General features: G+C 57.0%; 1 protein-coding gene across 2 annotated transcripts in view; it reads right to left on the minus strand.

Annotated features, from left to right (window-relative positions):
- Nucleotides 1–17,453, minus strand: part of SCN4A (sodium voltage-gated channel alpha subunit 4) — a 42,527-nt gene extending 25,074 nt beyond the window's left edge. For both annotated transcript variants that reach the window (XM_064583650.1, XM_064583649.1), the window contains exons 1-6: nt 17,221–17,453; nt 2,810–3,460; nt 2,601–2,719; nt 2,370–2,459; nt 1,957–2,085; nt 1,388–1,479 (exon numbers count right to left, since the gene is read on the minus strand). In XM_064583650.1, the coding sequence (XP_064439720.1) occupies nt 1,388–1,479; nt 1,957–2,085; nt 2,370–2,459; nt 2,601–2,719; nt 2,810–3,082 (703 nt within the window). In that variant the 5' untranslated portion in view covers nt 3,083–3,460; nt 17,221–17,453. The remainder of the gene's footprint in view (nt 1–1,387; nt 1,480–1,956; nt 2,086–2,369; nt 2,460–2,600; nt 2,720–2,809; nt 3,461–17,220) is intronic.
- Between the last annotated feature and the right edge of the window lie 545 nt (nt 17,454–17,998).

Consider the following 17,998-nt stretch of genomic DNA (forward strand, 5'->3'; position numbering starts at 1 on the left):
CACACTTTAATACCACATTTTCTTAACTTACTTGACAACAGAACACTTTTTCTTATAATGCCTATTAACACCCAAGGAACAGCAGCTCTGGACTGAGCTGGAGATCTTATTGCAACCTGCCCCTTTGGACAGACAAAGGCATAGAAACTCTTAAAGACTTCCAGGGATGGATTCCCATCATTTATGGAAGAGCTGTAACTTTTTCTTTGGGCCTAATCAGAGTGTCTCTCCCTTCCATATCAGTTCATTTCCTTTCCTTTTTTTTTAAGGTTTTATTTATTTATTTGACAGAGGGAGACATAGTGAGAGAGGGAACACAAGCAGGGGGAGCGGGTGAGGGAGAATCAGGCTTCCCGCCGAGCCGGGAGCCCGATGTGGGGCTCGATCCCAGGACCCTGGGACCATGACCTGAGCCGAAGCAGACACTTAACTGACAGAGCCCACCCAGGCACCCCAGTTCATTTCCTTTTCTTATCCTGATGTGGAAAACAGGGGCTCAGCAGCTGCCTTATCAAAACCCTCCAAGCTGGGAGGATGCTGGAAGCGTGGTGTTGAGGACCGTGGCCTTCACTCGGTGGCCAGAGAGCAATATGGCCTTCGGAAAGCACTTCCTCTCCCAGGGCCTGTCAGGGTGTCACCTTCCTCAGCCACAGTTTGAGGGCATTGGACTAGGGGAAAATTATGGTACTTTCTAGCACTCAGACCTAATCCCCCTCCTCCCAGGGTCCATCTCTTTTCAGACCGTCTTTCTCTCCTTTCGTGAACCTTGTCTGGTTTCTCCATGTGCTTTTTTGAGGACCTGGGTTTTCAGGATTCTATTTATTTCATGTTTCTCGCTGCATTACTTTGGAATTGCCCTGGCCTGACTGCTCAGTGGGTATGTGGCATGTTCCTTATTGAGCCCTCGGGGCCGGCACGTTCCATCACTCATTCCCTTTGTCTCTCCCTAGTGGAGTTCTCTGCTCTGCCCAGTCTGCTCATTTTATTTAACACACATCCATGCACATTTAATCCTCGTAACAGCCCAATGAGTGGGACTATTATTATGCACATTTTATAGAGGAGGAAACTGAGTCATAGGCAGGTTGAACCACTTGCCCGAAGTCCAAGTTAGGAAGTGGTGGAGATGAGACTTGAGCTCAAGAAGTCTGGCTCAGGGTCTGTGCTCTAACCACCTTGCTGTGCTGCCTCTCGGACGCCCATCCTCCAGCCTCCAGCCCCTGCTCCTCCCTGGCCATGGGGTCCCCCCAACTGTGTCCAGGTTTTGGTGTGAGAGTGTTGTGACCCTGGGTCAGGCTCCTGGACCTGAGTGTCAGGTTCCAGGCCTGGGCATTGGTGGGGGGAGGCCCGCTGGCTCAGGCAGAGGGTCCCTGCACCTTCCCAGTACCTGGGATGACCGTGATGGTTTTCAGGGCCCGCAGCACCCGGAAGGTTCTCAGGGCTGAGATGTTGCCCAAGTCCACAAACTCCGTCAGGTACCTGGGCAGGGGGGTTGGGGTGAAGGCTGTGTCAGAGTCGGGAGTGGATGTGAGGGCAGAAATCACAGCTTCTCTAGGCCCGGAATGAGGATTGCTGAGGAATCCTTGTGGTTGGGGTAACCACAGGGGTTGGGGGGGGAAGGTCAGGTCAGACCCCCCAAGGTTCCTCTTGGGTCCTGAGAGCTGGGGAAGACAGTGCAGGAGTTTTTCTGGGCGTGGGGGTGGCAAGGGTAGAGGCCTGTGGGATTGGGGTCCAGCCCTGTTGCCTGTGGCTGCACACGGCGTGTGGAGGCTCACGGAGGGGGCATCAGGAGAGCCTCCCCGCCAGACCCCAGCAATGGCAGCTCGCCGCACCCCTGCCCGTCACCCCCGCAGTCCGCCCCTCCCAGAGGGTCAGCCCCCTCAGCTGCCCTCTTTGAGGCCTGGCACCCTTCCCTCACCCTCCTCCACCTCAGGATGCCCTCCAGGCCCTGCTCACGCCATGGTGATGACGCTGAAGTCCAGCCAGTTCCAGGGGTCCCGGAGGAATGTGAAGTTGTCAATGCAGAAGCCCCGGGCCAGCATCTTGATGAGGGACTCAAAGGTATAGATCCCCGTGAATGTGTACCTGGTCGGGAGAGTGTGCCCAGGGCCAGGGGTGGTGAGGATGGACCTCCCAGGAGGGAGGTCACAACAATGAAATATGCCGCCCGGGGGGTTGAGGATATTGGTGAGAGTGACAGTGTGCACCACCCTAGGGTCTTACGGTGTTGGTGGGGGGGGACAGTTGCAGTGTGTGTCTTCCTGGAAGTGCCACTTGGGGCATCCTTGGGGTGCAGACCCCTGGGGTGGGCTGTGTCCCAGACCCGGGCGGGGTGGGGGGAGGGGGCCTCTGAGGAGGAGGAGACTTACTCCACGTGCTTGGACCAGGAAGGCGGGTTGCTCATGGTCATGAACACACAGTTGGTCAGGATGGTGATCATGATGAACATGCTGAACAGCGTCAGGGGGAGGGTCAAGGAAAGTGAGGGAGCAGCAGGTGGGGAGGGGAGGTGGGCGGAGGGCCTCCTCGCCTACAGCACCTGGCTTTGCCCGCCCCTAACCCCTTCTTGCCCCTGCACTCGCCCCACTTGGGCAGGATATGAGTGGATGAGCACTTTGATGGCGCAGCGTCTGATGATGCTGAAGGGGCTCAGCATGTAGAGGGCGGGCGTAGCAGAGAAGCGGAAGATGGCCTTGCCCTTGTTAAGGACGATGAAGGTCTGTGGCAGAGAGAGTGCTGTGAGGTCTAGGGACAGGCAGACAGACGGATGATGGACAGGCAGGGAGAAGAAACCCTACCGGGTCCAGACCTTCTTGTCGCTGTAGTAGGGGTCCAGGTCCTCCAGGGGGATGCCGATGACCTCCGGTGGGGGGTCCCCGTAGATGAGGGGCAGGTTCTTGCCGGCCTCCAGGTCGCTGCGCGGCTTTCTTTCAGACTCCTCGATCTCCATCTGCTTGTTCCGCTGCTGCCGGGCCTCCTCCTCCTGCACCCGCCGCTCTATGGCTGCCAGGGACTCCCGGGTGAAGGGGCGCAGGCTCTCAGGGCCCAGAGGCACCAGGGTGGGCAGAGATGAGCTGGCCATTCTCGCATCCTGGGCTCGGCGGCTGGGAGGGTGGCGGGTCGCCGGGGCGGCTGCAGTGTGCCGCCCCCCGGGTGCTTGGCGGCTCCCCCGCCCTGGGCCTGCTGTCTGCTACTCACCTCCTGCCTGCCCCGGGGCCAGGCCGGGGTGGTCAGCGCGCAAGGCCTGTCGGGACTGGGAGCTGTGCCTGCAGGGCCTGGGTGCTGGACACAAGAGCATCACCCCCGGGCCTGCACCACACTCTCCCCAGCAGGGGGTTGGCTGCCCTTGGGACCCACAGCAAACCCACCAGGTCCTCTTCGGTGCTGGGGACTTGGGGCCAATGCCCCAGTGCCCTCCACCGCTTCCTGGGCCCAAGCTCCAGAACTGTGCGGCGTCGGCCTGTGGGGACAGAGAGAACCACAGCTGGCTACGCTCAAGCGGCCTGAGGCCGGCAGCGAGGCGGACAGGACTCAAAGGTGACAGTGCAGGCGGCCCCAAGGATGGCTCAAGATGAAGGGCCTGGTGGGAGCAGCCTAAAGCAGGAAGGGCAGGTGGATTTCGTCTTAAGGGCTGCTGTGGGCTGCCTAGAACTGCGGGCAGACCCCATCGAGAAAGGAGAATGTAGCCAATCTGCCTGTATTTGCCATCCCTGGCCTGGAGGGAAGGGGAAAGAAAGATGGGGGGGCGGCCCACCCTGTCCTGAGCCTTGGGGAAGCATGATGTTGGGCGAGGAGAGGGAAGAAGGAAGGGACCCAGGCTCTGCAGAGGGTCCCACCAGCTCCCTCCCACGGAACTTGTGGGATCTAACCCGTGTGAAAGCAGAGGGGCTGGAGCAAAAGGATGCAAGCTGTGTGTGTGCAGGGGGGAGGGTGGGGGCATGTCAGGAGAGCCTACAGATGCCACTGAGGAAGAGGAGGACACAAAGGCAAGGTCATGGGGACAAAGGCATGGGAGTTTCAATGGCGGGGCAGGGCTAGAGGTTCCAGGGACTGTTTCTGGCTGGTGGTCCCTGTGTGGACTGGGTGGATAAAGGCGCACCCACCCGGAGCTTCAGAGGCCTGTGAGAACAGTGTGGACTGTCCCTTGGCCTCTCCTGATGGCCCCGCTGCTGCCCAGCCCTCCTGAGCCCATTCCCAGTGGAGGTGGTGGGTCACTTATCCACAAGGCCCTGGGGAATGACCCACATCAGCAGGCAGGCACATGGGGACCACGGCAGCCCAGTCACCCGAGCCACTGCAAGGCCTGCCCGCATGGACACCCCAGAGCCAGCTCTCCACCAAGGGGGCTCAGGCAGACCCCGTCAGAGGCTCCCAGGGCTCCACGTGAGGGCGGCCCTTTCTCGGCGTGCAGCGTCCCTGCCCCGGCCAGCACAGCACTTCCCCGGGCTTGGTCAACAGGTGGGGAGGGCGGCCCAGGGAGAGGCCAGAGCCATTGGGCGGAGCCGGCCACGCCCCCCTGCCTGGCGGCCCAGCTGCTCCCTACCATCACCCAGGGAGTCGTGTTTCCAGGGGGATGACTCTGCTCATCCCTGCTGAGCCCATCCCTCAGCTGCTCCTCCGCCCCGTCGTGGGCGTGGGAGCGTGCGTGTGCGAGAGCACACATGTACACACACCCACACCCCCCCCATCCTACCCTGCCGCTGGCCACACACCTTCCCGCCTTCATCCCATCCCCGGCCCCACAGACATGCCCATACACAAGATGGCCCTGCAGAGACCCCACGGCTGCTGGGCGCCCTCCCAGTTCACAGGCCTCGCTTGGCAACAATCCTCTGGCCTGATGCTGCCCACTCTGCCCTTCACGGGGCCCCAGGTGGGACGACGGAGAACCAGAGACAGCACTCGTGGAAGCTACACTGGCTGGAGTCCCTGGAGGCCCCCAGCGCACGAAGTCTTCAAAGCTCTAAGGTCAGCAGTAATTCATGCCCTGCTTGCACGAGGGTCTGTTGGTATCCGTCTCCCCCGCCAGACTCCACACAGCCTGGGGTTTGGGGTCATCACTGCATCTGGTGCCTGGCACGTTGGCACATGTCTGTTTAGAGATTGCTGCCTGGCCCCCGCCTCTTCCTTCCCCTGGGCTCTCCCCGCCCCGGGCTCCAGACCCACAGACGGCACAGCCGGCTGTGTGAACTCCTCCTGCTGAACCCAGCCGGCCCCAGGCAGACTCTGCATCTCCCCCTTCAAAATCTGCACTTCCTCCCAAATTCCTCTCCCACCCTCTTTACCGGCCTTGAAGGCCCTTCATGTCTGGCTGTCTTGTCATGAGAGGGAGAAAGTGCTGTCCCTGGCTAGGCCAATTGAGGCATGGTTTTGGCTGGTGGTACACCTGGTCCATTCCCAGGTCCATCACCCACAAGGCTCTCCATCCTTCAGGCTCTTGCTCCTTCATCGCCCCTCACCCGCTCTGTCCAGATCCCCCCCACCTGCCTCCCTGCTTCCCACTGGGCTCCCCGGTAATCCACCATCCACATTTCTGAAATCACAAATCTGATCAAACCTGCGTTCTCCTTCAGTGGCTTCTTACTGCTTAGTAGCGTGTCCACACCCTTCCACCTGGCTCCCCAGGCTCGCCATGACCCCATCCCTACCTTATCACCCTCCCCTGCCCCGCACGTACCCACCCTCTGGCCGTGCCATCTCCATCCTCACAAATGGGCCAAGCTGTTTTACAACCCCCCCCCCAGGCCTTTGCTTATGGTCTGCTTGCCTCCTGGGGCACCCCTCCTTTTTGTCACCCCAGAGAACTTTAATTTGTCTTTCTAGACTCAACCTACACAAGAACCACTACTTCCAGGAAGCCCTCCCTGGGCACCCTGGCTGAGTGGACTTCTCCTTTGTACCACCCAAGTGCCTAATACTGAACAAAAGGGTTTTGTGTGTGTGTGTGTGTTTTAAGATTTTAAGTAACTTTACCCCCAATGTGGGGCTCGAACTCACAACCCTGAGATCACAAATCGCACGCTCTACCAACTGAGCCAGCCAGATGCCCCATAAAAGGTTGTTGAGTGAATGGATGAGTGAATGAATGAGAGGAGCCCTCCACCTTTGCCCCCTTTCTCCTGTAAGCACACCCTGAATCTAAATCATGACCAGAGACCACATCTCCTCTGATATCCCCTCTCCTCACTTCCTACCTCTCAGCTCACAGTCAAGTGCCCGTTGCTGTGATCCTTGGGCTTCTTCTGGCCTTCACCCCTTGTCCCTGCACTTTCTCCCTCTCCAACAGAACCCTCTGACTTGCCCAGCTCAAGTATAAGTGCCATCATCACAATCCCTCCTCGAAAATACTCTCAACTCCGGCCTCCTCTCTCCTTCCATTGCACTCATCTGGGGAAACCGCAGCCCGCCCATCCCAGTTGTGCCGTTCCTGGGTCAGCCCCTGCGCGGCTGGATGCTGCTGGAACAAAGGCGGGGCCGGGCTGGGGTCACAGTTGACGTCGTGGTTACAAACGCCACGTGTGCCCTCACTTTTGCCCTGGGGTGCAGGTTTCTCTGGAGGCTTCACTTCTCCACTTGGTGACAAAACCATCCCATGCCTTCTCTTCTTTCCTCCAACCCCCCACACTCCTCCCCAGGGTGCTCCCAGCCAGTGACTTTGCCTCAGCCTTCAATAAGAACATAGCATCACACCCCATTTCACTGACAAAACCATCTTCGCTGCCCCCTGCCCCCGCCATCCTGCTAAACAGAAGACGGGGAATCACCAAAGGCCAGGCCTTCCACGTGGGCTCGGTCCCGACCCCTCTTGCCTTCCCAAGGATCTCATTCTCTAGTTATCGTCTCTCTACCACCGTGAACTTCTTCCTGTCTATGACCAGGCTCTCCTATCGTGATAATAATGGCGGTCGTGACAGAAACCGCCCTCCCAGCCTCACTCCTCCCTTCATCTATTGCCCCATTTTCTGTTTCCCTTCATGGAGAAACTTCTTAGAAAGTGTCTACACCAGCTGTCTTTACTTCCTTACCTTTTGTTCACTCTCCAGCCCATTCCAACCTGGCTTCCATCCCCCCACTCAACTGAAACGGCTTTTGTCAAGTCACTGGCACCCTCTTTGCTGCCAAGTCTGCCGAACACGTTTCTGTCTTCACCTCCCTCAACCTCTCAGAAGCATTCAACCCAGTTGGCTGCAGCCCCCTTCTGGAAAGGTTCTATTCGCTCAGCCTCCATGAGAGCACGTCCATGGTTTCCCTCCTACCTCTCTGGCTGCTGCTTCTCAATTTCTTTGCTTGTTCCTCTTTCTCTGCCCAATCTCTAAAGTTTCTCAGGGCTCAATCTGGGTCTGGATGGCATCATTCCTAGGACTGTAAATAGTGTTACAGGAATAGCATCACTTCTCCTTTGAACTCCAGACTGATGTATGCAATTGCCAACTGGACGACTCCATGTGGATAGCTAAGAGGTATCCCAACCTACAGTATCTGGGATGAAGCATTTGTGCTCTTCAACTGGTCCAACCCATAGTCTTCCTCAACCCAGAAAATGTCCATCCATCCATCTGGTTGCTCCAGTCAAATATCAGGGTGCCTCCCTGAGTGCTTTTTTCCCTCACCTTCTACATCCAGCCCATCCAAAGTTCCATTAATACCATCTCCAAAATATACATGACCTCCACCTTTTCCCCCTGGGCCATATCACAATAATCTCTTGCAATAGCCTGTTTCCTGCTAACCGCTTTTGCCCTGCCCTCTGCAAATCCGTTCCATAGAGCAGCCAGTGATCTTTTAAAAACAAGAAACTAATCATGTTGTTTCTTCTGCTTAAATTTCTCCAGCAATTTCCTGTTGTGCTTAGAACAAAACCTAAATGTCTTACTGTGACCTACAAGGCCCAGGCGATCCAGTCCCTGCCGCCCTCTACACCCCTGTCTCCTGATTCCTCCCTGTTCCCTCTGCCCCAGGCCCGCTGACCTCCTTCCAGCTCCTGGACCACTGGGCTCATGCCTGCCTTTGGCCTTTATCCGGCCCTCTGCTCTCCTCCCTCTTCACCTGGCTCTTCCATCTCACCCCCTAGTCAAGGCTCAAATGTCTCTTCTCCAAGTGGCTTTCTCCTTCTTTACTCTCTATCAGTCCCCTGTGTTTTCCTCGACATCATATGTCATCATTGGTAATTACTTAAACAAGTAATTTGCCTAATTTATTTGTCTGTGTCCTCCACTAGACTGAAATGCCAAGAGGGCAGGAGCTGTCTGTCTAGCTCACTATAGCCAGTCCTGGGCACACAGTAGGCACTCAATACGTGTTTGCTGAAAGAATGAGTGGAGAAAGACTTGGATACAGACCTTTCCAGGCATAAAATGGATTCCTATACATTATCATCCATCCATCCATCCATCCATCCATCCATCCATCCATCCATCCATCCATCCATTCATCCATCCTGTTTATAAGCCAGAAGCTGAGCTAGCCCTGAATAGGACACAAAGATGCACCAGTTGGTCATCCTGCTTTCTGAGAGCTGGTGGTTGGGGGAAGGTGGACATGGGCACACGTAACTATGATATGAGGAGAAAGCGATGCTTGCCCTAAAGAGGGGAGGTCATTGTGCTATGGGAGTTCAGATGGATGAATGGCTACTTCCAGGTCAGAGAAGGAAAGACGTGGCTTTTCAGTTGGGCCTCAAAGGATGCTTAAGTTATAAACACAGAGAAATGGAGGGGAAGAACACTCCAGGGAGAGGGGGCAGCCAGAGCAAAGACAGAGGCAGGACATAGGGAGCTGCAGTTATGACAGTCTTTCTGGGGCACAGAATCTATTCAGGGATTTGGGGAAGGTGGGCTGGGGGCTGGCTGTAGCCTTGATTGGCAGGCCTGGGAGTCTGGACTTCACCCTGCAGCCTTGGAGAGCCCCTTGCAGGGGCAGTGGGTTGAGATAAGACCACAGTTAGCTGGCATGTATGTGCCTTCTGCCCACCCTTTCAATGTGTTTAGAATAGACAGGACAAGCTATATTGTTTGCAGTGGACACCAGTGGAGGAGTGAAAGGTTGTCGGGGATGTGTGCATGGTGGCTTCCTGGCAGGGACAAGCACAACAATGCCCCATATCATGGGTTAGGTGTCATGCTGGTACATCTCCACGTGGCTCTTCCAGCTACAGCCTGGAGTAATGGGGACCAACGTGACAGCGTGAGATCAGACTCTGGCCTCCACCCTCAGTCTGTTCTTCAGATGTGGCAACTGAGGCAAACTCTTCCCACTGAAATGAAGAATGTTGGAGTTGCAGGGACTCAAGAGATCAAGGAGTCCAACGCCCTCATTTCACAGATGGGGAACCTGAGGCCCAGAGAGGAGCAGCAACTCACCCCAGATCATACATTTATTCATTCAACAAACATTTCTTGAGCATCTGCTCTGCGCTGGGCTCTGTTCTAGGAGCCACAATATAGCCCTGGCAAACCCCCTGTCCTCACTGAGCTTGCATTCCAGAGGGAGGAGGGAGATCATAAATAGGGAAGCAAATAAGATAATTTTAGAGAGTGATAAATGAGAGGCCATGCCAAGAATAAAACCCAGCTCCCTGAGCACCAGGGCCAGAGCCCATTTAGTAAGTGAGAAGCCCCAACGGAACCTGCACTGAAACGGAACTTTGGGGCGGAAGTGGTGAGTAAAGTCAGGCCATCTTGGGGGCCTGGAAGTGGTGAGCAGACAGAGATGAGGGTGGGGGAAGGAGGGTCAGGAGTCGGGGAGCCAGGCTGGGGCCAGCTGTCCATAGGCAGGGAGCCGAGAGTAAGGACGCTGGAGGGTGAGGCAGCTCCTCTCTGGAGCAGGTCCAGCCCAGCATTGTCTTTCTCTGTGGGGCTGCCAGATTGGAACACCCAATTCCAGACATAGTCTGACCACAGAGAGAGGCCTTTTCTCCCTGGCCTAGACACCCTTTGTATTCATTCATCCCAAGATAGTATTCACTCTTTCAGCAGCCTACTCATAAGATGAAATTTGCAATCACTCCTGGATCTTTTCCTCATGAACTATAGTCAAATTAGATCTTCCCTATCCTATAAATTGTGCAATTGATTTTTCCCTTTTAAATCCAGGTGGACCCCAAACAAAATATTAGCAAATCAAATCTAGCAGTGTATAAAAAGCAGTATAACTACAACCAAGTGGGATTTATCCCAAGTATGCAAGGCAGGTTCAACATTAGAAAATCAGTTAACATAATCCATCACATCAAAAGGTTAAAGAAGAAAAATCATATGATCATATCAAGAGATGCAGAAAAAGAATTTGACAAAATCCAATACCCATTCATGATAAAACAACAACAGTAACAACAACTCAGTAAACTAGGATTGGTAGAGAGCTTCCTCAGCCTGATAAAGAACATTTATAAAAAACCTACAGCTAACATAGTACTTAATGATGAGAAACTAGAAGTTTTCCACTAAGATCAGGAACAAGGCAAGGATGTTGCCTCTTACCACTCCTTTCCAAAATCGTATTGGAAGTCCTAGCTAATGTAATAAGATAAGAAAAGGAAATAAAAGGTATACTGATTGGAAAGGAAGAAATAAAACTGTCTTTGTTCACAGATGACATGATTATCTATGTACAAAATCCGAAAGAATTGACAAAAAAAAACAAACAAAAACAAACCAAACTTGAAAGTAATAATGGTTTCAGGATACAAGGCTAATATAAATCCAGGTGTTGGACTTTACATTCTACAAGTTCCTCTTATTCATTGCACCTCTTCACTTCTAGTCTTTTGTGAAAGCCTGTTGGATCTTGATTTTTCCTCTCAGTTCAACACCCTCACAGCTAGGTGTCTGTAATCATGACTGTCCCAAATTATTGGCCAAACATGGCTCAGGATAGATGTCACTACCACCATCCCCCACCACCACATGCTTCTAGAACCTTCTCTCCTAGGAAACCATGCTTTCAAAGACAGTCCTTTAAACATCCAGAAACCCACCTAACTGCACTTGCATGGGGCTGGAATCCTCCGAGAAATGTCAGCCATGCCTTACCAGCCCGAGATATAAAAGCCACTTTGAGAAACTCTCCTGGAAGATTGAGAATGGATGTGACCTGTCCCTCGCAGCCTTCCTTGCTCACTCTAGGGCCCATCCCTCTGGACGCAGAGGTAGCTTTCTGGCCTTGCTCAGGCCCCAATCATCGGGCCTCTTGCCAACCAAGCATGCCATTCATCTGCAGCAGAGCTGCAGTCCAGGGTCAGGCTGTTTTGGTTCTCTGTGGATTGGAAGCAAGATTACTTCAGAGCTCCATGTGGCCAGTGGAGACCCCTCCTTAAGCTTCACCTGCAGTGGGGGCTCAGACTCAGAACTTTCTGGGAGACTGGAAGAGACCAAAGCTTTTCTATCCTGGCCAAAGACAGCACCGGGCATCCGGGTGGCCTACTTCCCAAATTCCTGCATTCCCATTGTGGCCCTGCTCCAAGAATGCAAAATGGATCCCCATGCCCCCTAGTTATAAATCTCAAGTCACAGCTTTTTCTCAGCTGGGGCAGTCTAGGGGTGGGGATGGGAAAGGGGTAGCTGTGTTGTTTCTCTGCCAGCACTTAGGGCTGAGGTGTTGGCAGGCCAGGGCCCTGGAGGAAGTCACCCCGGGTGCCCTCCCCTCCTGATCTAACACTCTGCAGAGGAAATCTGCTCCAAGAGGTCTTGGAGGGAGGCCTAGAGCTGGGAGTGGAAACCTCCGGACATTCAGGAGCCCCAAGAGTTCCGGAAACAATCAGGGGCACATGAGGGGTGCTCCAGGGTGAGGGGTGGGCTAATGATGATCACGCTTTCCATATGGGGCTCACTGGACCAAAACATGCCTCCCCTTTTTTAGGCACCTGAATCAACCAGCCTAATAATGTGTCCGCCACAAGGGTTAAGTATGATAGTGGTGACCACATTTATTTTGTACTTACTGTATGCCAAGTTTGTTTTCTTGTTCAGGATATGTCAGCAGCCCCTGCCCCCACAATCAGATCCATTCTCTGCCAACCCCCAACGGCTCTCAAAAAACATCAGTTAGTTTTTGCCAACCTGCCTCCTCCTCTCAAACCTGACTCTTTGCCTTCACCCAGAGTGTTTCTCGTTGGCTTGGGGCCCGATGAAATAAAAAACCCACAAATGGGAAATAAATCCTCAAATGGGCTGTGTTTGGGTTCTGTGAACTGTGCCCCCTTCCTTCCAACCCCTCTCAGCTCATCTGTCGACGGCCCTGGAAGCCTTTTCTCCCTAGAAGCAAAGGCCCACGAGTGGCTTTCCCCTCCCAAGACTGAGCCTCAAATCAAAGGAATTCATCTTAAGATGTGGAATTCCGACCTCAGTCAGCATGGGGAAGAGTCTGTTAGGAGAGAAGGAGGTTGGTTCCTCCGGCCCCCAAATTTCACCCCTTCACCCAGCATGCTGACATGCATAGGCCCTTGAGGCGGAGGCTGAAGAATTATTTCTTGAAGAAAGCAGTCATGGATACGTTCATTTGGTGCTCACTGAGTGCCTGGCACCGCTCCAGGCTCGGCCTCCCAGCTGACAAGCAGCAGAGGCAGGATTCGAATGCAGCTCTCTGAGGCAAATCCATGTGCCTACTCCTACAAACGCTGCCTCCCCCGCCAGCCCTCTGGGGGACTGGGCTGGCCTGACCCTCACCTCTCTGTCCTCTTCAAAAGGCAGACCAGGGTCCTTGGGCCAAACCCCTAAAACACACCAGCTGGGGTGGGAGTCTGGCAGGCCCTGGCAGGACTAGACTTGGGCCTCCTGGGGCCGTATGTGTTGAGAATCGTGGGAGTGGGGGTTACAGGTCAACAACTTGGTAAAGAGACTTTCTTTTATACCAGTCGACCCTCATGTACCCCCTAAGGCCCTCTGCAGCCCACTGGTACACACACACACACACACACACACACACACACACACACTGCTTCTATGAGTCATTTCCCAGCTGCTCCAGAGGGTGGAGAGGCTGATTAGTTCCACGCAGGCCTGAGGCTTCCTGCCCTCTGCTAGCTCGGCTCTCTCTAAGGAGCCCCCAAGCATGACCACCAGGGTTCTATGGATGCCACCCCTCAAACTTGTGCATGCACACCCTCTCCTGTACACATCTGGGCCTGCCTTTGGGCAGATCCACCCCCTGCACACAGGGCTGCTTCCCCTGCCCTGCCTGTTCCTACCTCCAGTCTGCCCTGGAAGATACCGCTGCCTCTGTGCTCTTCTTATGGTCTCCCAGACCATGGCAGACAGGCTCTTTCCTGCCATGGGTCCACCAAGAAGGCGACAGGAAGTCTGTTCAAAACCCATCAGAGCCCACCTGGCTCCCCGTTTCCTCCATCAACCCCCAACCATCCAGGTAAGGTGGGCTTTGAGCCCTCCCCACGTGGGCCCCCCATGCCTGCCAGGTCCTGGGAGCTGGGGATCACCGTCACCAGCCCCAGGAAGAGTGGCCCTCTTACTGCCTGTGGAGCCCCAGCCCCATCACCGGGAACCCACAAGGGAGGCTGGCGGACTCTTTCTGCCCCTTCAGCCAGCTGGGCCCTGCCACTACCTCCGAGAATTTCGCTCTACCCCAGAAACTGCTCCAGGGATGTTTTCCTACCAACAACCCCGGTAAAAGGTCTTTCTCCCCAACTAAGGCCAATCAAGAACTTACAATCCTCAAAAGACACTGGGGTCACGAGCAGATCTTACTGAAATGAAAGCCGGAGGGACTCTGCTTGGCTTTTGGCGTCACTGTCCTCACAGCAAACATGTGTCAACCGTGGACCCTCGTGGAAGGGGTCTGCCATCCACTTTATACCAGGATCTCCCTCACCTGAGGGAGACCAGACAGGAAAAAAACAGAGCCCTCCTCCCAGATATGCAGGGTGCCCGGATAAGTTTGTCCTGCTTCCTGCCAGGCAGACCCTCCTTCTATAGCTCCTCTCCCTCCTTCCATCGCTCCCTCCCCCCTACCCCCACAAGATGAGCTCTTGATTTCAGAGTCACAGCCTGGTAAGAGGCACGATAATTAACTACTAGTTAACACTTACGTAGAACTGACTACTTGCCAAGCATTGTTCTGGGCACCTCACATTCATGAGCTCTTTTAATCCTCCCCATGATCCTAGTATTATCACTCCATTTGACAGAGAAGGAGACTGAGGCACAGAGAAGGTAAGTCACTTGCTGGAGGTGATTTATATAGTAGACTGGGGCTGGAAACCCGGCCCTTGGGGCTCTCGAAAGAGCGCCTGGCACTTAAGGACTAAGCTATACCACCACTCAAGTCTACATGGACCATGTCCTTCTAGCACCTATCGGGCAGGGGGTGGGGGGTGGAGGGGGGACGGGGCAGGCGGAGTGGGGTCTGGTGACCATTGTGGTTCTGTACTTTGCATTTATGCTAGGGCTCCTGGCAGAGGGCAGCAAGGCCTGAGGGGAAGGGGCAGCCTGCCCTTCGAGGGGCACAGCTCTCTGCCACCCCCTCCCTGTCTGCTCCTTGAGCCCCTCCTGCTCCTCCCGCTGCCCCATCCCCCCAGCGATGGCTGTTGACTGAAAACCTCCGGGAATAAAAATAGCTGTTGCTGACAAGGCAGAAGGGGGGCCAGAGCACATGAAAGGCCTGGGGCAGGGGTGGTGGAGGTAGAGGGAACCTGGGGTTTGCCCAGCCCCATAAGCACCTCCCAAAGGAGCCCCTGGGAACCATGGCCTGTCTCTGCTGCTGCAGAGCTGGGGACCCCTGCAGGAGGCCCGGCACCTGCCCCAGCCCTCGGGCTGCCCACGGGAACCCCCTGCCCCGCCGCCCCCAAGTCTCAGGGGCGAACTCCGCCCCCCCACCCAGCCCGGCACCAGCATCAGCGTCCCTCACTAGCCGTGTGCCTCAGGCAAGTGACAGGACCCTCGGAGCCTGAACCCTCCCTTAAGACGAGTCAAGGAACGGAAGGCTTGCACAACCTGGGTGTTGACGTCCCCTCCCTTCTCCCCACTTGCTCTCTGGGACCTCAGGCCTCAGATTTTTCATTTCCGGTCAATGCATCTCTCTCCCGTCACCTGGAGAGAGCCTTTCCGCTCCTCTCGGTAAGGTCCAATCCCTTGTCTCCTCTCTGGCTGTGCCTGGCCCTGGGAGACTTCTCTGAACTCCATTCCCAGCTGGACTCCCCCCTACCCCGTCCCTGCCACTCTCTACACTTTTCTCTGTCCTGTGGGCCAGAATTGCCTCCGAAGGCAGGGACCTTGTCAGGACCACCCCCATTGTCCGGCCAGGAGATGTGTGCTTTCAGCATTGAACTCAGGGCTTCCCCGTGGCCTGGGCCCGGCGGTGGGACCCAGAAGCCCTGGCGAGGGAAGCCATAGGCAGGCCTTGATGCTCAGGCCAGCCTAGAGCTGGGAAGATGATTCTGAGTCCTGAGCCCCCACGTCAGGCAAGTTCCCAACCAGAAATGACAAGCAGAGCCAGGCTAGAACAGGGGCACCTAGGAAGGGCCCTTAATTATCTTCCCAAACCCCACTAAAAATCTCAGCCGATCCCCTGAGAGATGCCTGGGATGGACACAGGAGTGGGCCCTTGGGTTATGTCTGGGACCCTGCATCGCCCGCACAGATGATGTGGCTCTAAAGACGTGTGTGTTAACCACAACGGTCCACAACACTGCCACACAGCGGGAGGCCGCCAGCCACGGCCAGGGGACTGGGGACGGCCCAGAAGAATCGGGAGGGTCCTGGGAGAACCAGTCCTCTTCCTGTGCCCCCCCCGACTGCCACCCCTGGGGTCTCCTTAGCTCAGCTCAGGGCCCTGAGGGGCAGTCACAGCCTTGGTCACAGACGAATGACAACAGTGCTCACCATTGGCTCTTCCCTACCTCTCCGTCAGCCCCTTCCCCTCTCCAGACTAGCCAGACTGGCCCCAAACTGGCCTGGAGCTACTCTCCTCAAGCCGGCTCCTCCATCGAGGCTAAACTCAAGGGCCTTCAAGGCTGCTTCAGGCTCTGCCCATCCCAGGCTCTGGGGTGATTTCTTTCCAGGCCGGTCCCCCGCTGCAGGTGGTATGGGTGGGAGGGGACATGTTTAGTGTCCACCTGGAGGGCCCCCTCCCCACCCTGGGGCAGTGTGAGCCCTCTCAGCCGGGCCCTGTGCCCCGGGCAGGGGGAGGGGCCGCGAGACAGGGTACTTCTCCGCTCGGAGTGGGAAGGCGCCCAGGCCCTCTGTGCCACACCAGTGCCTTCCTGGAAAGCCTCAGAAGCCCCCATCCCACCCTCAGGGCCCTCTAGGTGGGGACTCCCCAATCTTTGGAACAAATGCCTCCCTCTGATAAGTGGCATCACACTCCTCCCAAACCCCGTCTCCTACCTCCGCTCAGACCTTTCGGCTTCTTGCCCTAGCCGCTGCCCGACCCCCCCCACCCGCCCCCAGCCCCGGCCCCGGGGACCCGGCTCTGCCAGCAGGGAGGGGGTGGGGGGCTGCGCTCTGCCCTGGCACCGCGCTCCCGGCCCCACACCGTGGCCCGAGTCCCCTCCTGAAGCCCCCAGCGGCCCCTCAGGGCCCTGGGCCCATCTTCTGCCCCTCGGGCCAGGCTTCCTGCCTTCCCCACTTATCCAGGAAAGGAGCCCGGCCTTGCCACAAGCTGCCCGGGGAGAGGCCGGGGCGGTGGGCAGAGCCTGGGCCGTGCAGCCTGAGATGTGTCCTCTGCTGGCATCTGGAAGATTCCTGTTTCAGCAGAGCAAAGGAGCCGCCGCCACCCCCCACCCGGCCTCCCGCCGCTCTCCTCCCCCCACAGCCCTGCCTTCTGAGAGCCGAGCCACGGAGCCACGGAACAGGCTGAACGGGCCCTGGGAACGGGCTTCTGGCTCCTCTGCTCTCCTGTCCTGAAGACACTCAGCCCCGTCCCGTCCCCGGGGTCACCCTGCGCTCGCCTGGAGCCGAGCCTTCGCCACCGGGCCATGGGTGACCAGGGCGAGGGCCCTTGCTGGGGGCAAAGACGGGCAGCCCGGGGCACCGAGGGCAGCTGATGGGGGGGCCCGCACGAGGCGAGTTTGGGGACGGGGAGGGTCAAGGCACAAGGAGCTCGGCGCGGCCCGGGCAGAGCGGGGCCCGGCGTGGGCAGGAGGACAGCGGTGCCCGGAGCGAAGCGCTGGCTTCCTTGAAGCCAGGCTGGGCGTGGGGCCAGGGTGCCCGGCTCCTCGCTCGGGGTGGCCGGCCCTCGGGGCGCCGGCCGGGGCGGGGGTGCGGTACTCACCGCTGGACAGGAGCGGAGTGCTTGCGGCCGAGCCTGGAGCGCCGTGCCCACCTCGGGCTGGGGCTGGGACTCTGGGGGACTTGGCCGGGGGGCCGGCCGGCGGGGACAGCTGCTGCCGCTGATGTCACAGGGTCATGAGTGAAACCTGAGGACTGGGCCAATCTTCAGGTGGGAGCCTGGGCCGTGCTTCCCTCACCGGGTGTGCTCGGGCTCGGCCCGGACCGCGGGGCTGGGGGCGCCAACGGCACACTCGCCTGCTCACGCGCACGCGCAGCGGGGCACACGGAGGCGCCCTTCACGTGGGCGCTCTCCCGCCCTCGAGGAGCTTCCGCACGCTCGTTCCACACGCCGTGCCCTTTCCCACTCAGCCCCGGGAGCCCCGGCTCGCACACTCACGCTCGCTCCCGTGCACACTCGCGGACGCGTCTCCCCACAAATGCCGTGCTCACACATGCTCAGCCACACGCATACCACCCTGCAGACATCCACGCACACCCTCCCACGGTGTGTTACCCCCGTGCCCACGCACACTCATTGCTCACGCGAACACGCTCCCGCACTCCCAGCAGGCTCGTGCGTACACTTGTATTATCATATACACATAGTCGTAGCTACTGTCCTGCCCAGGTGAGCGCGAACGCCACGCATCCCGGACGCTAGAGTTCGATCACACGCACGTCTGTGTGCGCACACACCCATTCCCACGGGCACGCTCAGGCATTCACGCGCGTCCACGCACGTTCCTTATATCTGTACCGTTGTCTGAGTCTGCGTCCGC

Source organism: Mirounga angustirostris, unplaced genomic scaffold (genome assembly GCF_029215605.1).
Source record: "Mirounga angustirostris isolate CCGP_5_RB_7025 unplaced genomic scaffold, mMirAng1.0.hap1 SCAF_17, whole genome shotgun sequence".
Lineage (NCBI taxonomy): Eukaryota > Metazoa > Chordata > Mammalia > Carnivora > Phocidae > Mirounga > Mirounga angustirostris.